General features: G+C 40.5%; 1 protein-coding gene across 6 annotated transcripts in view; it reads left to right on the top strand.

Moving 5' to 3' along the window:
• The first annotated feature begins 2,028 nt into the window (after positions 1-2,028).
• Positions 2,029-20,339, top strand: part of SLC7A11 (solute carrier family 7 member 11) — a 59,569-nt gene continuing 41,258 nt past the window's right edge. For 2 of the 6 annotated variants that reach the window (XR_007203817.1, XM_048304728.1), the window contains exons 1-4: positions 2,432-3,044; positions 5,640-5,766; positions 9,770-9,885; positions 18,170-18,295. Coding sequence is in view for 5 of the 6 variants with exons in the window: in XM_048304728.1 (XP_048160685.1) it covers positions 2,768-3,044; positions 5,640-5,766; positions 9,770-9,885; positions 18,170-18,295 (646 nt within the window). In the remaining variant the exon portion in view is untranslated. Of the gene's footprint in view, positions 2,291-2,431; positions 3,045-5,639; positions 5,767-9,769; positions 9,886-18,169; positions 18,296-20,339 lie in introns of those variants that run through there. The other 4 variants (XM_048304726.1, XM_048304725.1, XM_048304724.1 and 1 more) reach the window with 4 other exon arrangements.

The raw sequence follows: 20,339 nt of genomic DNA on the forward strand, positions 1-20,339 counted from the left end.
CTGAGTGGAACTAATAATTGGAAGTAAGGCTGGAACTCAAAGAAGAAAAGCTCCTATTTTTCTTATTTTTAGTGGATAATATTGAGAAGCAGTGTACACAAACATACTCCCTGGGAAGGCTACAAATAATGAGATCACTGCAAAGCTGGCAGGAATTAGGAAAAGGAGTTTTCTGCATCCAGCCTTCCCCAGGTCCTACCTTATGAATTTCCCTGGGAATTTCACAACTGTCCTAAGCTTTGCATGCATGCTATCCCCATACCACTGAAGGAGCAAGCACTCTTTTCCCTTCATGGGAGAGTGTTAATTGCTATGCCCAACGGGCAAGCATGTGTTCTTCTGGCTAGTAATCATATGATATTTGAAAGCCATTATTCTGCCCAGCATTCGTACTGGATGTTTGTTGCAGACAACTGGCTTGCTAGGAGCTGCCTCGGGGTCGTCTGGTTACTGAGCTTTTGGTTTGATCTTGGAACCAACTTCCTGTGTAAACAAAGGGTAAACATTAGTTAAGAATGTCTACCTTAAAGTATCAGATGTTTGAAGATGTCATGTGTTTCTTCATTAAAAGGCCTTTGAAAATTAAAATAAAGGTCACCAGCAAACTCAGTTCTCTAGTTAATGCTTTTTGCTGGTTTGATTTGATCCAGTTGCCTAAGCTTATTGGGGGCAGCCTGTGAAACGTGCATCAAGAGGAAACAACTTGGCACAACATGCCACCTAGCCCTGGCTTTACTTGTAACTAGTGCCATGGAAATTGGCTTGGACTGTGGGGTGACAAGGGAAGGTCCTGCCTGTAATCAGTCTGTGCAGTCACATGTGGGCTGTACAGGGAAGTGAGGGATCAGCTCTCAGCACATCAGTAGGTGGAGGCAGAAGTAGGATATATTCAGAAACAGGCAAGCACTACTTACTGTATGCAGTCAAAAGCTACAATCACTTTGCTTTTTACTTGTGTGCATTTAAACCAGATAAACTTTTTTTAAGCCTTCTTTTCTCTCAGTGCCAACTATTACAGGTGAGTTATAACTGAAAATACGAGGCTTTAAAAACACTGAAGTTTTACAGTTGCATGTTGGTAGTCCAAGATTTCTTCTTTCTCACATAAATTTGAAAGCACAGTTGTGCTCCGAGCTCAGTGCCTGCTGTTTGAATGATAAAATGGTTTAACTGATCTTATTTTTACCCCCAAACCTAGCTACTAATTAAGCAATACCTGTAAGAGCAGTAACTGCAGCAATAACGTCTCACTACACTGATCTAATCTGAAGCTATTAGCAGCTGCAATAGCTATACCACTAAGAATTTTCCCCTTTGGCATATATTATACAGGCCTTGATTAGGTCAAAAGTGCTTGAAGGGTATTGATTTTTGCTCTGTTTTAGGAGAATGCATCTCTTTTTAACACTTTAATCGCTCAGTTTGAACTTGAATGATCAGGTGAAGCAAATGTATTTATGCATCTGATTACCTGTTTATCTGGTCTGGGGAGCTCTGCGATAACACAAAAATCCCATTCTGACTCCTGAGCTGTTGGAGATCCCGCGCTCTGCGGTGCTGCCCTGCTCAGTTTGAACTTGAATGATCAGGTGAAGCAAATGTATTTATGCATCTGATTACCTGTTTATCTGGTCTGGGGAGCTCTGCGATAACACAAAAATCCCATTCTGACTCCTGAGCTGTTGGAGATCCCGCGCTCTGCAGTGCTGCCCTGCCCCTGCCCGGTCACACATGCAAGCTGGCTGTAAACCTTTGCAGTGTATTTTAACAAGAAGCGGTGTTGCGGTGCTGCTTCCTGACACCCCAGAAAACAGCTGCGCCTATGAAAATGCCTGTTCCGTGAAAATAACCCGTGTGTGCTCGTTAGGCTGACGGGGGGGGGGGGGGGGGGGGGGGGTGTTGCTAAGTAACTCGGGGTAACACCGGGGCTATATGTATCCTTTTCGTAAGTCCTGATCCCTTCAGAGATTTCTAGAGAAGTACCATGGAAGTGGGAGAGGCCGATCAACTGCGATACTAGAAGTTCAGCCCCCGCAAACTTAACTTTTGTTGAAAGTTTTTCGAGAGTGAAATTGGATTAGACCCAGGGATGACGTATCCTGTTTGATTTCTTTTCCCCTTGTGCTCTGACGAGCTTTGTGTTTAGGCAGGCTTTTGTTTCTGGCTCTGAGTTGCTTTAAAAAAATTGGCAGTGTGTCTCGGGGTGTCGGGGGTGATATGCTTGCACTGATTGGCGAGGTTTGGCTCGAGCTGCTTGCGAGTGCTTTGTTCTTCTCACCACCACCCTCAGGTCAGTTGCGCAACATGCCCCTGCGGTTTAAAAAGGGAAAAAAAATGGGGGGGGGGGGGAGGGGGTAGGGGGGAGGAACCAACAACAACAAAAAACCAGAAATGCTGAGTAATGCCAGCGGTTTCTCAAATGGCTGATGCAAACCTGAAGAATTTGCATCATCATTCAGCTAGAGTAACTTGGTATGACAAGAGCTTAAATACAAGTCCATGCGGAAGCTGAGCTGGTTTCCAATGATAGGGCAGTACCAGCTCACAGTGTGAAAACACAGGTGTTTCTGAGCTGGGCTTGGATCGCAGGAAGGGTTCACATACTCTTTAGGAGCTTGTTACCTGTGCGTAGGAGCAGCTAGAAAGATAACAGAAGACAGAGGAAGAGCCAAAGTAGTTGGCTACATAGAGTGAAAAAAACCCCTTGAGTTTCTACTGAAAACTTTTCTGCCTGTGCTTGCCAGCAGTGTGTTGGTGACACTGTAGCATGTTTAGGAAAGCTGCTGTGCCCGCAGTCTCTAATGGAAGCTACTTGCAGGGACAAGCTAATGGCAAGTTGTCCTCTATGGACAGCAGACAGCGAGCCCAGGAGGGAAAAGTTGTGCTGAAGAAGAAAGTGACGCTTTTGAGGGGGATATCCATCATAATTGGCACTATCATTGGAGCTGGCATCTTCATCTCTCCCAAAGGCATCCTGAAGAACACAGGCAGCGTGGGCATGTCCTTGACTGTCTGGACAGTGTGTGGTATCCTCTCGCTTTTTGGTAAGTCCCTGAAAAGTTTCTAATTGGTCTAGAGGGGCAGCTGGTGAATTATTGTGATTATTTCTCTGATTTTACTATTGGATAGGAAGTCACAGTGCAGAGCTTGAGCACCAATGGGACTACAGGAGGTCTGTGCTGCAGGATGGGTTTTGTGGAGGGTGCAAAGATTTGCAACCCCTGTTGCCACTTCTGGCACCAGCTGGTGAAAGTTGGAAGCATAATTTTTTTTTAATGGGTCCCTAAAGGAACAGGAAAACCAAATGTCCATTTCCCCCCATAGAATGTGCTGTATGTATATTTTTCTCCTGTCTGTAAGACGTATTTATGGTTTGCTTGTAAAGCCCCCGGCAGCTGGATGAGCACACTGCTTAAACACCACTGAAATGTTTAGACAGCTCAACTTAGTTCCCTAGACAATAGAGCAAGGTCTGAGAGGAATAATTCCCATTGTATGTAAGCTGTATTGGCTTGAAGGGGAGCAAAACAATAATACTAATCACCCCTCTTCCCAGCTCTTTACTTCCTTCCTCACTCCTGATGTTGCTTTAAAAGATTGCGCTACAAAAAACAGTGTAATGGAAGCAAATATTCTCTGGGAGTTTTATTGCTGGCCTGCTTATTGTGGGAGTTTTTAGTAATTCTTTGTATTCTTGAAGAATGTTGAATTCTGAAGAAGTCCAGTTAAGTTGTTCTGTACACAAAACCCTCATTCAGAGTGGAAAACTCCACCCTGGCCTCTGTGGGACAGAGGGTTCATTGACCTAGTTAATGAGTTAATCTCAAAGAAACTGAAGAACTAACATGGATATTGGCTTTATTTGAAAGGGAAGCTACTTGTTTACGGGCAGGAGGTGAAGAGGAAAAAGAGGGACTAACGTGACCCTTAATAGGCAGAACATGCAAATGCCACCTTGTGTAAATTGGCTCTGAGCTTAAAAAAAATACTCTTTTCAGGCTAAACCCACCCAGGCCAAAAAACAGACCGAGTAAGTTAGGACCCATTTGGGTCAAATGGTAAGTGTATTGGTACAATGTGCAGCATAATCTCTTGTACAAATGTGGAAGTTCTGCCTGCAACAAAATTCCCCTGCTAAGAAAAACCTCAGATGCTATTTGTAACCCTGTCAAAAGACCTTGGTCTTTTGAGTTACTTAACCCAGAATTTGCTTAAGCACTACATTTCTGGATGTAACTTCAGTAGTAGTAATCTTCTGGCTATGAAATAAAGTCTGTACAACAACAACAACAAATCTCTTTTATCAGACAGATTTTTTAGGTCATTTTCCAGACCTCTAGATATGAGTAACTGTGTAATTTGGCACAGCAAAAGATAGTATTTTGTTCTCAGAATCGACCTGTTACAGTTTGTTTTTTGGTTGTTGTTGCTTTTTTTAAAAAATTTTTTTAAAAATTTAGTTCCCTGCACGACCCAATTGTAATTAAATCACATGTAGAGGTCACTTAAGGTCTTGCTGAGGCTGTGTGTATAACGTATATTAAAACACAATTTCATTTCATCCTGACCCTCAACAGAAGAGTCTGGCAAAAGAAAATGCAAAACCAGCTCTTTTTTTAATGTGGCTGCAAGGACTCCTTTAAGTACATCTTCACGTAAGCTAAAGAATAGTGAATAAAAGTTGCCACATTTTTGCAAAGCCCCAAACAAAACAAATGAACAAGGCTGGAGAATTTGTCATCATGTGGTACAGCTTTAATGGGCTTGTACATGTGATGTGGTTTTGACAACTGTAGTTTTTATCTAAAAGTGTTGTAGCGTAAAAGCATGCAGGCAAGAGAGCTGAAATGAGTTAATGTATGTTGCTGATCTTAACTCTGTGTGATGCAGTGCTAACAAACTTTAGTAATGTTTATTACTGGCTTCTCAGAATCTTCCAAGAAGGCTGCCTGTCTATTGGTTGTGAAACAGTATTGATGTGGTCTACCTATGGAGCTGTGAATCCCCAGCTCTGTAACTGGCTGATGGTTCCTGACCCTTCACTGCATTTTTAGTACACAAAAACACTCCACCAGTGTTGAAAAGCCATGACTAAGCCATTCCCTGAGTTTTGTATATAAAACATTAGAAGTAATGTTGAGGAAAATTCTTATTCTACAGATCCTGCTTCCAAATTTTGGCAATTCGGTTGCTTTTGTCCATGGCTGAGGAGAGGTAATACAGTTTTCAGACCTTCAGAGTTTGAGCCAGGCATCTCTAAGGCTGAAAAGAGCTAATCAGCCTTTGATAACAAGCAAATGTGTCAGAAATCTTTCATTTACTGGTGCAGTCTGGCTGCCTGGGAAGTAGGGTGAGTGGTGTGACACCCCATTTTGTTGTCCCTCTTCACAAGATGCAGAGGAGTGTCAACACTTATTGCAAATAGCTTGGCCAGTGGCTTTAAATATAACTGAATAAATGCACAGTTTGGTTAACCGCATATCTAGTTGAATAAATTAAAACTTTCAAAATTAATTGGAAAAAAATTAAAACATATAAAAAGTAGTTGTGAAACCATGACAGGTCTGTTGGTTAGGCTATAAATGTTTTGATAGGTATTTCTGGGTATTTCTCATGTTGCCACAATTGAATTCTCACAGGTGCTCTCTGCTATGCTGAACTAGGAACATGCATTAAGAAATCTGGTGGTCACTACACCTATATCCTGGAGGCCTTTGGCCCGTTACCTGCATTTGTGAGGGTCTGGGTTGAACTACTCATTATTCGGTAAGTGTGTTGTGACTCCTCCATTTCTTTTCTGATGGCAATGCACTTGTCAGTCATAAATAAAAATCTGTGATATACGTTGGGCAAAACAAATCAAGCATATTTTGGTCAATTAACTGTGTCCTTTTACTATGGTTGCTTCAGAGAGTTTAAAAATGGTATTTTCCTCCTCAGCTTTGAAATGTTCAAGAAGACATGTGTGCATGTATGGGGGGAATAAGAAAACTCCCTACCACAAAAATTCAATTACTTGCCTTAATATTGCTAGGCTTATGATGTCCACTGATGTCACTAATAATGTTGTTAGCCATACCTAGATATAGTACAGTGAAGAGGGAAGTCACCTTTACATTTTCTCAGTCTTGGCACTACCTTCTGGAGCAATTGCCGTTGTCTGTGGATACAGGAATAACTCCTGGTGAAACTATTGTCCAGTAGTTTTCAGAGTTGGGGCACCATATATGCCTTTTATGTCAGATTGGGCCCTGATTTTTTGCTTTTGTGGGGTGTTGGAGAACTTGACTCTTACTATGAAAAGCACTAACTGACCAAATAAAGAAACATTGTCTTCACATACCTAAAATGTCCAATATACTGCCTTGGTGTGTAAGTCTGTGACTCATGCAGCCTTTGACATTGTAAAGAATTACAATACGAAGGTGTTGAATCATGTAAAATAAACTTTCATAATGTAAATGGATCAACATATCAAACTCACGTGTAGCCTTTGAACTTCTCTTTTTATTTTTACAGTATTGCTGAGGTTGGAGATCTTGATACATGTAGAACAGGGCAACTCACACAAAATGACTTTGGGAATGCTCCATCCCCGCCTCAGGCTGGTTAGCACTTCTTTCCCGTCTCTTCCGCAATCAGTAGATTAGTCACAAATGAGGCACAAGCCTCATTTCAAATCACAACTGTGATTGACATGTTCTAGCATAGACTGTTGAGTTTAAAAGTGCTGATGGTGCTGAGTCATTATGAATCTGTAAATCCTTATGTTGTTTCCAGAGGAAATCATTTTGTATGTCAGATGGTCCAACACCACCTCCCCACCCAAATGTAACCTTTGAATTAACTGCATGATTTCCATTAAATATGATGAAAGGGCAGATGTCTCAACTGTATGAACCTTTTGCCAAAAAGGAAAATTAGGCAGTGGAATGAGACCTGTGTTTTCACAGTGCTATGAACAGCTATATCATTTCACATCAGAGAATCAACCAAATGGAATAGTATTAGAAATCGCCCTCTTAATCTGCATCTTCTTAGGCAGAGGCACCTTATTAACCTAGGTACAAACACCCACAAGAATCCAGGCATCATAAATTCCTCTCCTCACAAAATAATTATTTTTTTATATATTGAAGTGTCCCAGGAGTGTTGTAAAAATGCTCTTAGTCATCATGATCTGCCCCACACCCAGAAAATAATCATCTTGCATGGGAGAGAACATCAGTGGATTCTTTAATCACCCAGTCTGAGAGGCAGCAAGGAAGGCGTACATGTTGTAACTTGCGATGATCAGAGCAGCACTGCTGAAACTCTGTGTAGAGTTTTATATCTGGCTCCTGCATCAGGAAACTAATTGGCTGCTGCTATCAAAGAACTTGAGACCTCATATGTGTTTATTTTTTGTTTTCAACAGATGAAGTTGCACAGATACTTCTCAGCTAGGCTGGTTTTTCTTCTGAAAAGTTGCAGGATTATTGCACTCATAGAGTGGTGAAGCAGTCACAAACAAAATAGACATTTCCTGCTCTCATATATATCTCTGTAAAGCCACTACTTGACACACTTAACAACTCTGCCTCATATTGATTAAGTCTGCCTTACATTGCACTGCTTCTCACCCAGTGCAACTGTGAACCTTTTTCTCTCCAAAAGCCTGGTTGTGTGTGTTTTATGTATATTTATATACCTTTGAAGAAACCCCAACATCTACTTTTCAAACAAGTGGAGACAACAGTGTGAATGCATTGTCTGTAGAGCTTCACTGTGATGGTTGCTAAACACAGGCTGTGTGAGAGTGTGCTGCCAGGTGCCTGACTCACCTGTGGTATGTAATGGGACACTGTCCTGCTCCTCAGCTGGTGTCTGCTTGTATCCTTGCTCCTCAGTGAAAGCTAGTCATGAACTTTCTACCTGCTCCTGAACACACAGCTATTGAGGGCTGCCAGCCTGCCAGTAGTACGGTAGTCAAAAGGAAAAGCACAGAATCAGTAAGGTTGGAAAAGACTTCCAAGATCATTGAGTCCAGCCATTAACTCAGCACTGCTGAGTTCACCACTGAACTGTGTCCCTAAACTCCCCATCTGTATATTTTTTTAATACTTCTCCATTCTTTGAACTTCCACCTCCACTGATTGACTGCACTGCCAGCAACTTCTCCCCTGAGCCATGGGAATGTCAGAGACACAGCTATTTATTAGAGGTATAATTAGGAGCTATGTTTTTAGAAACTTAGTGGTGTGGCCTTCTTTAAAAAGGCTTTTCCTTGAAATAGGAGGGCAAAATCCAAGTTCTGGGGAAAGGAGCTGGGACTGAAGAAAAAAGTCTGGGACAGCTCCAGAGATCTGATCTTTCCTCTTATCTAGGACACTCCAGAACTACATATGGCAGGCTGCAGTACTTAAAAACCAGAAGCCTGGTGATCTTCGGATATGAATTAGAAATATTGCACTGAAGTAAAGTCAGTAAATGTCTATGAAAATCCAGACAAAATTTGCAAAGCCATTTGCTGACCAGTGAGAGGAACATCCCCACGGGTGGGAGATACACATGCAGCAGCCCTTGCTCGTCCATGCAGAAACTTTCTGAGGAAGATATTTCTGTTCTGTGCTTCTCTGCATCTTGGTCCAGCTCCAGGTGTGACTTCTGTGTTGAGTCATAACACAAAGAAAGTGGGTTTTGTTTCCAGGTTGCAACTCCCTTGTGGAAAATTCTTTTATTGTTTGATGGAGAACAACAACATCTCTGCAGAATTTTTAACCTGTTCCATGGAATTTTTATCAAAATTATGTGAAGTGTTGTAAATTTTTTAACAAGAAATTTGCATGGACTTTTGTTCAACTCAGAAATTCTTCAAGAATCATATGGCCTTTTGTACTACAGTGCATGTGTGATAAACCACAGATGCCACCAGCTGTCCTAAGAAGGGTGACAATGTCCTCCCAAATGGAACATGAACAGTAATATGCAGGCACAGGCTAATTTGCTACTAACGTGTGTCAGTGCTAAGGCTTTTGTCAAACAATTAGCTCCTCTCAAAGAGAAAGGCTGTACGAATATTATGAACGTTTCAAACTTGTAAATGCAACAGCTTTGTGGGGTGTTGGATAGCTTAACTCTTAATACGAAAAGCACTAACTGACCAAATAAAGAAACATTATGTCTTTTTTTATATTTCTTTGTTTCATGGTATTCTGTGGTGTATTTCAGGGATTTTTGCTCTCACTTGCAGTGCTCAGAAATTGTAACTCAATAAAAGAAACAAATTCTGTTTGTATTTTAGAAAATCCCATTTGGACTCTCTCAGAATTTAATAAAAGATCTGGGTAGGTTTTGGATACTTATTTCAGTAAACCAGAATTCTCAGCTTGAATGAAATTAATTTCCTTGTGTCTCTGGGGGGTGAGATACATCTGGCCACTAAAATTCACTGACTTTTGTGCAGGGTTTTGCCCATGTAATCCAATTCTGGCTATGTTTGCTTCAAGTGAGTGAATCAAGATTTCTGCTGATACTTTTCCTTTTTTGTTACGACTGCTTTGCAACATGGAAGTTGTAAGACCCACCCTGGTAGGAATTGTTGCTGTCCACATCAGAATCACTGAGTAGTGCTACATTCAGAAACCACAGTACATGTCAGCAAAGCTACAAGAAAGCACCAAAATTAAGGTTCACAATTCTCTGATAGTGAAATTACAGCATGATCCCACAAGAATAATAACTATGTACTATTGCATGTTAATTTTTTCACTTTTTTTTTTCACTCTAGCCCTGCTGCCACAGCAGTGATATCATTGGCATTTGGACGGTACATTTTGGAGCCTTTCTTTATGCAGTGTGAAATCCCAGAAGTTGCAATTAAACTTATTACAGCTGTCGGCATCAGTAAGTATCCAATTTTAAATTTCAGGGAGGGGTAAAATTATATCAATTGAAAAAAAAACCAGCACACTGAGCAGGTAGTTGTTTGATGTAAATTATTAATTACTGTGCATCCAATGCCGGGGGCACCTGTGTGACATTTTGCCTGGGTGTGTGTGTTTGTGGACTAACACAGGAGTAAAAAGAACAGCAGATTTTATCAATGGCAGGAAAAATCTATTACCAATGCTGATTCTGTTGCCACTTGAATTAATGGCCAAACTTTCATAATTTTTGTAGAAGCAATTGCAGTCCCTAAGAGATGGTGAGGCAGTGCCAGAGATATGGAAGAATGATTACCTGTTTTTAAGTGCTTTGCGCTACCTTGGTTTTAGGAGGCAGTTGAATGCCAAGTATGATGTCATGAAGAAATGTAGTTCTCTTGAGTGCAGACAGGCAACATGAGATCATCTTCCCCAGTCCCACTCTTTCCATCCTGGCAATAATCCTTATTGAGGCATTTGTGGTTCAGGAAGCAGGAACTGAATATTGGGAGCAGAACATACAGCCTGGTGCATGGTTGTTGCCAGCTTGTTGTCCTGTACTTGCTAACTTTGCATTTAGTGTAAAATGATCATTTAGGGTTACAGAAAGCCAATATTTGCACTGCAAAGAGGGACACTACCTTGAGAGCAGAGGCTTTTCAGTGTACCTGGGCTGGTGTGGAGGGTGCATGAAATGGGAAGGCACAAAAGGTCGTGGGAATGGGACTCTGGAGCTTGTAGCGGCTTGTTTCCAGGTCTGTCTGGTCACTGGTGAGGATGCTCCTTGTGGGCACACATTGGAATTCAGCTGTGCTGGGAGGGAGTACTGAGTAGACCTGAGTAATTAGTAACAGATTGTTCCTTTCAATTTGCTCAGTGCACATATCAGAAACAAAAAGACTGGAAAAAGGAATTAAGACATGCAAAATGATCAAAGGCCCACAGGAGACCCCTTCAGTTTTGCACAATAATAGGTTCAGATGACTTTTTCTTTCTTCAGGGTAAGGATTTCAATTGACATTGAAATTTTCAGTCTCCAGGTTATTGTGGCTTTTTGTGGGAGCTCTCTTGATAAGATTTCCATTCCGCCGGGAGTGTTAAAAAATCAGTATGTGAATGCATTCCTTTCTAACTTAATTATGCACAAACTATAGGTTTCATAGGAATAATTGAATTAAGAGCTTGAATTTTGGGGTCAATGACTTTTTACAGCTACATCTGTCTAAAACATTTCAGTGCAAGATAAGAGTGAAACAGATGTTCAGTAACCTTAAGGTCACTGAGACAGAAGGAATGTTAAGTGAGGACTCCATCAAAGCATTTTGTTAATTGCTTGTGATTCAAGCTTAATAGGTGAACAATTTGAAATATATTTTTATTACTTGTAATTTAAGTGAAAATCTGTGTGATAAGCCAGGGCTTGGCAAAATAGTTGAACAAATAAGTAGCATTGCAGGGGAGGTGGAGTTAGGCTGAAGTAATCACAGCCTAAAGGGAGAGGGGAGGTCACAGCAGATGCTCAGAGTGCAGAGTGGGTCCATACAGCAGAGTTAGGATGAACTGGTGTTTCACTGAAAGAAGAGATTCTTGTAGAAAACTTGTAGTAGTGAATGGGATGACTGATAAAAACAGTGATATGTCAGACTGAGGCTTCATTTTTTGCAGTATGCTCTACAGCGGAGTTTCATTTGTAGTAGTTCTTAGAACTTCTGCTGCACTTAAGCTCAGGGATCCCAGAGTGCCTGACTGTTATCCTTGTATGGTAAAAATCAGCTGCTGTGGTGGTAATTGTTATGAATGTTTGGTATTGGACTTGTAGGCAGAGTGATAGGCAAGATTAAGGTGGTGAGCTGAACAGACACTTTGGAGCCTTGAAGATCTTATGAGCCAATATAATGGTGCAAAAAGTAGTATTTGCTTCCACTTCAAATTTTAAGTTAATCAGAAAGTGAAATAACATGCCTTTTTTCTTACTCATGCCTGGTTCCTTTTCTTTCCTTGCCTGATGAGAGAGCACTGGTTGTGTATATGTCTTTATTGAACAGGGAAAGACAGTGGGATGCACCGCTGAACTCTGTCCTTGGCTGAGACTTTGTTCCATTGTTTTACCTTGTAGTTTCTCATTGTACTAGAAAGGAGAGGGAGAAATTTTGAAAAATCTTCAGGTGATCCCCTGATCCCAAACACAATCAGTGTTATCTAAATAATTTCTTCCAGATGTTTGTCTAAACTGGTCTTAAAATCTGCAGTGTGGGAGTTTTTAAACCCTCACTAGTATTGTAGCCCAGTTTTCTCTATCCTTGTCACAATACAGCTTTTCTCTTTCCTTTTTTTCCCTCCCCACCTGAATCTCCATTGATGCATCTTAAGCCTATTATTAAAAGATTGACTGAGGTGAATGCAACCAGGATTATGTTGGGGAGTGGCAAATACTATTGCTTCTCTACTAGCTGCCAAAAAATATTTCTCATAGAGGGGCTACAGCCATTCTGCTCCCCACCACTCCCCCTCTGTGCCACTGCAGTGAAAAAAAAATGATGGTGCAGAGGAGATGTAGATCAGATGAGAGTTAAAATGCAACTACTGGACATGATGACCTTTAAAAATTCCTTGTTCTGTCTTTATTGCTCATAGGAAAAGACATATGCTGGGCACAAAATTCCCCTCAAAAAAACATGTTCAGAGCAATCTTGAACAATCTGTAAAAGCAAATTTTCTATTCTACAATATGCTGCTTTCATTTTTAGTTGCCATTATTATGGTTTTTCTTTTTTTAACATGACCAACCAACCACAATGTCCAAACATTTCAATGTCTCACTAGAGAGAAGGATGCTTGTGTGGATTCTCTTTAGAGATGCCACAGCTTTCTGAACCTCGGAAGCAAAACCTTACTGTTCTTTTCAAACTTAGAAATCACTTGAATTCACTTGGTGTTTCTTAAGCAAATCTTCATAAGGAGAAAAACCTAGTCAAATACTGTATGTGCAGATCTCAATTTGTCAGTCTGCCATAAACTTTTTCTCAACTCCATCGATTTAACTGTATGTGAAAGAAGAGCAGATATCTCAAAGATTTTTATTACACTATACATTTCATAGTCTCATAGAATCATATAATGGTTTAAGTTGGAAAAGATGTTAAAGATCACTCTGTCATGGGGAGGGACATTTTCCACTAGATCAGGTTGCTAAAAGCCCCATCCAACCTGGCCTTGAACACTTCCAGAGGCAGGATATCTAATTACTACAATTTTATGAAAATAAATGGCCAGGTAGAGGAGAGAGAAGCTGGATGTGCTCCAGCACAGGGAGAGGCAGATGAAGAAAATGCAAGCAAGAGACTAGCCCTTCTAACTGCCCAATTTGTCCCAGCAGGACAAAATAGCTCTAGGACACAAAGCAAAGGGATGTTGTCCACCTTTGTTCTGATGTTGAAGGTAGTCTTTTTAGGAGAAAGAGTTTAAAACTCATTTTTCTCTTGAAGTGAAAGTTGGTAGACTACTCTATATTTATTGTTTCTTGCCATGAAAAATATCCTATCACCATGCCTATCATTGCAAAAAAGGCCCTACATTCATATATTGCTTTATTTGTAACTATTAATTCTTTTCCTAGTGGTAAGCTTAAATCTAATGGTAACAGGGAGGGATAAATTGCACTGTGCAAAGGTATCAAACTCTTCTATCAATATGTAGCCTGAATAGGAACTGAGCCTATTCCAAACTTTTCACATGGCCTCTATATGAGAAAGCAGATAAACAGGTTTCAGCCATTAAAAACTGTGAGACTGAAAACCAGTTATCATCTCACATAAGTATTTACATTAAGTCGTGTATTTTGGGCATTTTACACTGCAATAATATATAATTTCACCCTCTATTTTTTTTTTTTTTTTTGGGAAGTCTGCCAAAAAACTCAAATACCCCAAACTTTGGCTGTTAGGCTTGAAAACTGAGGTCAGCTGTACAGGTCTATCAGTGCTTGCTGGCAAATGCTCCAGCCCCAAGCTTTTTTGGTGTCTGTGTGAATATATAATTAGATGCCCTTTTTTTCCCTCATCATGGCAGATGTTGCAGATGCCACTCTCTACGGCTGACAATCTTCAGACAAGCAGTTTACATTAAAATATCTCTTGGCTTGCAGGGATATGCTCTGGTATGCTCTTCCAACTATGCTCTGATAGGTGCTTTTGTGCTTCCTGTGACTTTTAATTGGCTCACTAGGGTCTGCAAATTGAGGGCATTTTTTGACATTTTTTGAATGCCTTGACCCTAAAAGTCTGACAAGTTATGGGAGGGCAGTTTTCTTGGTCTCCTGCTGAGGCAATGGTACGTATACTCTGAAAAGTAGGCCAGGATGTAATGCTCGCTGCTGCTTCTCCCATTAGATTTTGTTATCCATCTTATAGCTATGTCTGTGGGAAGGAAAGAGACTGTGAAAAACATGCTCGGTGTTTCCATTGTGTTTGATTGTTCATGAACCCCATTTTGTCCTCCCTCCACACTCTTCTTGGTTAGGATTAATCTTGTTTTTAGCAAGGTGTTTAGTTTAAGGTAATCTTCTATGGTCCCCATAAAGTCAGTGGAGCAAGAAGAGGAACTTCCTGAAGGTAGACTATCTCATCTGGGATAGACATCTCACAGAGGTATTGTTATTCACCCTCTGGAGCTAGTTGTCTCTTCATTGAGGATGCAGCCACAGTTAATGCATGACTTTTAGTTAGAAAAGTTAGAGTTCTCCTTTCTCTGCTCTTTTTCTGAGAAACTGCTGCTTCCTTCTGATCTTTGCTGTGATCCCTTATCAAAGTGTCTACAATCAGTTTCTCTACATATCTCCAATAGGCCCTATTCTGAAGAGAGGTGTTGACTAATGGCCATAGTCCCAGAGTATAATGTCCTTCCTGAATCCTGGAACAGCTGTCATAATCTTTTCTTGCTTTTTAGCAGCTTTCTTCATAACTCGACTTCCCCATTGCCTTTCACTATCCAGTTGCTAATACAACCAGTACTATGGTGCTGGTACATGATACTAGTGTAACGCCCACATTTCTAGACAAGTGTCATGCTCATAGAACCATTGAGACTAAATATTTTATTATAAAATTCTACCACTATTATTAGTAGTATATAATAAGCAATAATGTATTTATATTATGTAATAGTATATTATAAAGAAGACTGTAAACTCTTATAGGCTAATAAGTACAATAAAATAAAATTAAAAAAAATATAAAACTGGTCTCAAATCTTCTAAGCCCTTCTTAGCACTTAAGTCTCAGCCCTGCAACCTGAATTACTACTGGTGCAGTCCTCCAGCTCTGCACTTACTCTTATGAAGGACCATCAAAGGACATTTGTATCAAGGGTCTTTTTACAAGAACAAGCAGTGATAGGTGTCCTGATTTCAGCTAGGTTAGAGGTAACTTCTTCTCAGTAGCTGTTACAGGGCTGTGTTTTGGATTTGGAATGAGAATGGTGTTGGTAACACACTGATGTTTTGTTTTTTTGCTAAGTCCAGTTTATCCAAAGTAAAGTTTATCACTTTTTCCCTGTTTCATGCTCTGCCAGTGAGGAGGTTCACAAAAGAAACTTGGAGGGAGCATAGCTGGGACAGGTGACCCGAACTGACCAAAGAGACATTCCACACCATAGAACATCATGCCCAGTATATAAACTAGGAGGATTTACATGGAAGGGCATCTGATCTGGGTTTGGGAATGGCAGGGTCTGGCTCTGTTCAGTGGGTGGTGAGCAATTGTCTTGTGCATCACTTGCTTTTTTTCCTTTTTGTTATCATTACTGTTATAATTTACCATTATTACTGTGTTTTACATTGTTTTCAATTATTAAACTGTTCTTATCTCTCTTACCAAGTTTTACTTTGATTCTTCTCCCCATTCCAGTGGTGGGTGGGGAGAGAGAGGGGGTAGTTGAACAAGCAGCTGCTGGGTTTAATTTCCATTTGCGCTTAAACCATGACAATGGGAAAAGGGGAAATGGCTTCAAACTGGAAAAGGGCTGGTTTAGATTAGATGTATGGAAGAAATTTTTATGATGTGGGTGGTAAGACACTGGCACAGGTTGTCCAGAGAAGTTGTGGCTGACCCATCCCTGAAGTGTTTGAGGCCATACCATCCAGTGCCATTCTTATATGTGTATCAGGAAGGTGAAACCAATGCATTAGAAAACCTGGAGGAGCTCTCTCTGCTCATGTTACTTACTCTGACCTGTGTACGGTGACAGACTGATTGCTGCAGTCAACCTGAACTCTGAGTAAGCTGGATATCAAATTGTAGATACTCTTACCCAAAAAACTCCTCCTTGATATTTTCTTGTGCGCTGGTCCATGCCTGGGCTTCACTTTCTGCAAAAGAAAAGTATGATATCCTGAGTCTTCTAGGAAAATTAAAATAAACCACTGCTTGACTATGGCACTAGATTTTTTTATAACTTAAACACTTTTGGTCAAATGAATACTTTAAATATATTTTGCTTAAATGACAGTTGTTAGTCTTGCTGGTAATCAAGCCCCAGGAAAAGAAGGGGAGACTCAAATAGCACTAATATTCATCAGCAACCTAAAGGGTTAAATGAGTCAAGATGTGTCAGTGTAGTATTGCAACAATAGAGTAATAAATCAGGGCCCTGGGATTTTCTGGTGCCTGCCAAATAGAGGTACACAAGGAAGTAAAAATGTGAAGAAAAAATATTTGGGTCTCAAGTGAAACTTTGCAGAAGTCCAAATGATTTCTTTGTGACTTAGAAAAGAGCACTTCAGCTCTGAAATATGGTGAGATACAGAACTGAGTAAAGATTTTGATCTTTAAGATTCTTTTCTGGTGAAAAAATTGTGTTAGGTGATGTTGTGAGTATATATCGACTTGTAAATTGCTCATTTGAGAGTGGGACTGTCTCTTTCCCAAATAAAAATTCTAGAAAAATACTTTTTTTTTTCCCCTGGAATTTTTATTTAATTAAAAATATGTTAAAAATACATTGTGATCCAGATTAGTTGGAATTTTCTCCCTTTTCCATTGAACTCACACTACTTTCAGTTGAAATGAGAAGATTTTTAATATTTTTTAACCTTTCTGGTGAAGAGAAGCTGTATAAAAGACTCGAGATAAATCAGTGGGCTTTTTTTCCAGAAAGCCTGTGCCGTGCCAGATTTACAATGCTAGCTCCTGCAAACTAGCAAATTGTACTTTTATGTGTCCTGAGATGTGTGATGTGGCTAACAATTTACTCAAACTGGTGCTCTTGAGAGAGCTTGAATTACAGGAGGATTGAGATGAGGAGCTACTTCATTAGCTCCATATGATGGCAAGAAAGAGAGGAACATACTTGACCATTTTCCCTGAAGCAGCAGGAGAAAGAGATTTTTTTATCTAATAAAATGGCTCCTATTTTCCATTCTTTAGGGAAATTTTTATTTTGTTTTTAATATCTAAACTCCTTTATTGATTCTGTTTAAGTAAACTAGAGTAACTGGCACTAGAATGCCAAGACTTGCCATCCTCCTGTCAGCCAGTGCTGTTGGAAATGCCAGAAGATGCTGTCCCTAATCCAGAAGGAGATGTGAACTGACCAGATAGGATGTAAAAACCCTTCTGACTGATCTCTCCACATGCTGGTGAGGTGCAGACATGGGCTTTGTTTTCAAGAAGTAAAGGGTTTCTGTTTCTTCACTGATTCCTAGCAAGGATGGGCACAGTACTTGCACTCTGGCCCTCCTGCATCTCTGGTAGTATGACAAAAACAGGGGAGAAATTGGAAAGGAGGACCAGAGGTAAAGCAGTGACAAATTTATGCATGGCCTAAATGAGGGTGAGAAAGTTTAATATGATTATTAATTGTTATTGTTTTATGAAAGATGTAAATCTCTACTCAAAGCAGTGCAGACAAAGAAATCTGGAGTGACAAGGATTGGGCAATTAATTTATTTCATCCAAAGCAGGGTCCTGTCAGCCCATTGTCTACCAGCAGCTGACAATTCTGGGTTAATGAAGCTGTAATTTGGTGTGAAGGATGTCAGGCAGAGAAGGGACAGCTGGATGGTCAGTGCAGTGGGTGAGGCATAGGGGCTCAGCTCAACCCTTTGGTGTGCTGCCTTGAAGGGGAATGGGGGAAGTGGGAGGACAACAGCTGGAGAAGTTTATCGGGGTGTATTTCCTTTAATGCATCAGGATCTGTTGTTTTTGTGACTACTCTGCTGGCAAAGAATTTTGTGACAATTTTTTCTTTCTCACTTTTTCCTCTCACAGCACTGGTGATGGTCCTGAATAGCACAAGTGTCAGCTGGAGTGCCCGCATTCAGATGTTTCTTACCTTTTGTAAGCTTGTAGCAATTCTGATAATTGTAGTCCCTGGAGTTATCCAGCTAATTAAAGGTATGAAATGAAAAGTAAATGCTTTTAAAGAGCTTTTATCTTTGCTCTCTGCAGCCTTTCCCCATTTGCCTCCACCACATAATGCTTATAGCAGCAAAATCTCTTAATTAGTCTGTGCTTGTTTAACTGAGGCTCTAAACTGTCATACCATTGATTAGAAGTGGAACTATACTGGGATGACCTGGTATTTCCTTCAGCATGCCAATGAGACTATTCCAATCAAACTTGCTTTTCAAAGGAGCAAATGGACTACTTTACTCTGTAATTTGTCTTTGGTCTGAACTTTGTGAAAGGGACAGGATGGGATTTAAAGACAGTTGGGCATACACCACCCCAGAACACATGCTTAGTCCAGGCAGGATGTCTGCTCAAGCTGTGCTAGAGTCCCTAGTCATGGTACATATGTGTGATGGTAGAGGGGGCTCACAATTCACAGAATCACAAAATCACATGGTAGTTTAGATTGGAAGGGACCTTAAAGATCACTTAGTTCAAACCCTATGCCATGCGCAGAGATATCTTCCACTAGACCATATTTCTCAAAGCCTCATCCAAAGCCTTGAACACTTTCAGAGCATCCACAGCTTCTCTGGACAATCTGTTTGAGTGCCTCATCACTGTCACAGGGAAGAATTTTTCCTAACATGTAATCTAAAGATGCCCTCTGTCAGTTTATAGCCATTCCCCCTTGTTCTGTCACTACATACCCTTGTAAAGGCCCTTTTTTCACTGACAGATGCTCAGCTACCTGTAGAGACTTTTCCATTCAAGCCCTCTGAGCAGCGGGTGTGAGATGGTGAGAAGGCCCAGCTCACCCTCCTTACAACAACTACACAGAGCACAAACAGCCATTCAGCATAGAGGGGCAGAGTAGGGAGCAGTCCTGAGTGAATTGGTGGCAGATTTTATCTAAGAAAAACTATCACAGTTTTTGGCTATATCCCAGGGGATGCTCTTTTCTGATGTTTGCAAACCCTCCCACCTGAGTGAAGAGCACAGTGTTAGTCTGTGCAGTGAGCTCAGTTTCTCAGGGACAGGCAGCTCTCTGTGGTTACTACAGACTCTGAAATAAAAATTTTCCTCTGTAATACTCTGCTGATTCACTATTTCTGTTTTCTTGTTTTTCACTTTCTTTCTGGCAATTGCAATGCTGTTTCTTGTTGCACATGATACATGAAATGTGCAAAATTCCTCTCTGTTCATATCCACCTCACTTTTCGTAGACCTTTGGAGCAGGTCAGACCCAGGTTTGGTTGGGGGTTGTTGCCCTGAAGTAGTAGTGTCCCTGATTCCCCACTGGGACCTTCCTCTGGCTGCAGTTTCTCCCTTAACCAAAAAGCCTCTGCTTCAATGGGAATTTTGACTGAGGGCTCAGTAAAAACAGAGTAAAGGTTAGAGGATTTGACTCATTGCTAATTTAACTCTGAATGAATTTTTTCTTCCGGCTCTGTATCTGTGGAGGATCATTGCTTCTCGGGAAATTTGGGATATGGTCGGGACATCTTACAAACCATAAAGCACTTTGTAAACGAATAAGAGCATAACAAAAGTCTTGCATATTTGCATTTATAGGTAAATAGATAATTCTTACTTGGTGTACTATTAATACAGTATTGACTATTATGGTAGGGAGCTACTAAACTCATTTTTCAATGGTAGAAATGTTTAAGATTTTGGGTTTATTTATCTTAGGAATGTTGCTTTGCCAGCAAAGTTCTTTCTGATTAAAATGTTGAACAAGTGAAATTTTCAACATCAAAAACTACTGAGCTCATTCTGCTCTTTCATGTTGATGTAAGTCACTGCTGAAAATGACAGAGCAGTGAGGGTCATCAAGCTCAGAATGCTTTGAAACAAACTAATAGGTTGGATTCTCCTATTGCATGAATACAGATGCCACAAAGCCTTTTACAATTGCTGGCAGATTATGGCTGAAAGGATTGGGTCAGAATTTAAGGTCAAGGGCAGGACTTGATGTCAGTGAACTGTTGGGTGATTAAATGTTCCATGATGTGTTATATATATATATATTTTGTTAAGTAGC

The sequence above is a fragment of the Corvus hawaiiensis genome, chromosome 5, assembly GCF_020740725.1.
Source record: "Corvus hawaiiensis isolate bCorHaw1 chromosome 5, bCorHaw1.pri.cur, whole genome shotgun sequence".
NCBI classification, from domain to species: domain Eukaryota; kingdom Metazoa; phylum Chordata; class Aves; order Passeriformes; family Corvidae; genus Corvus; species Corvus hawaiiensis.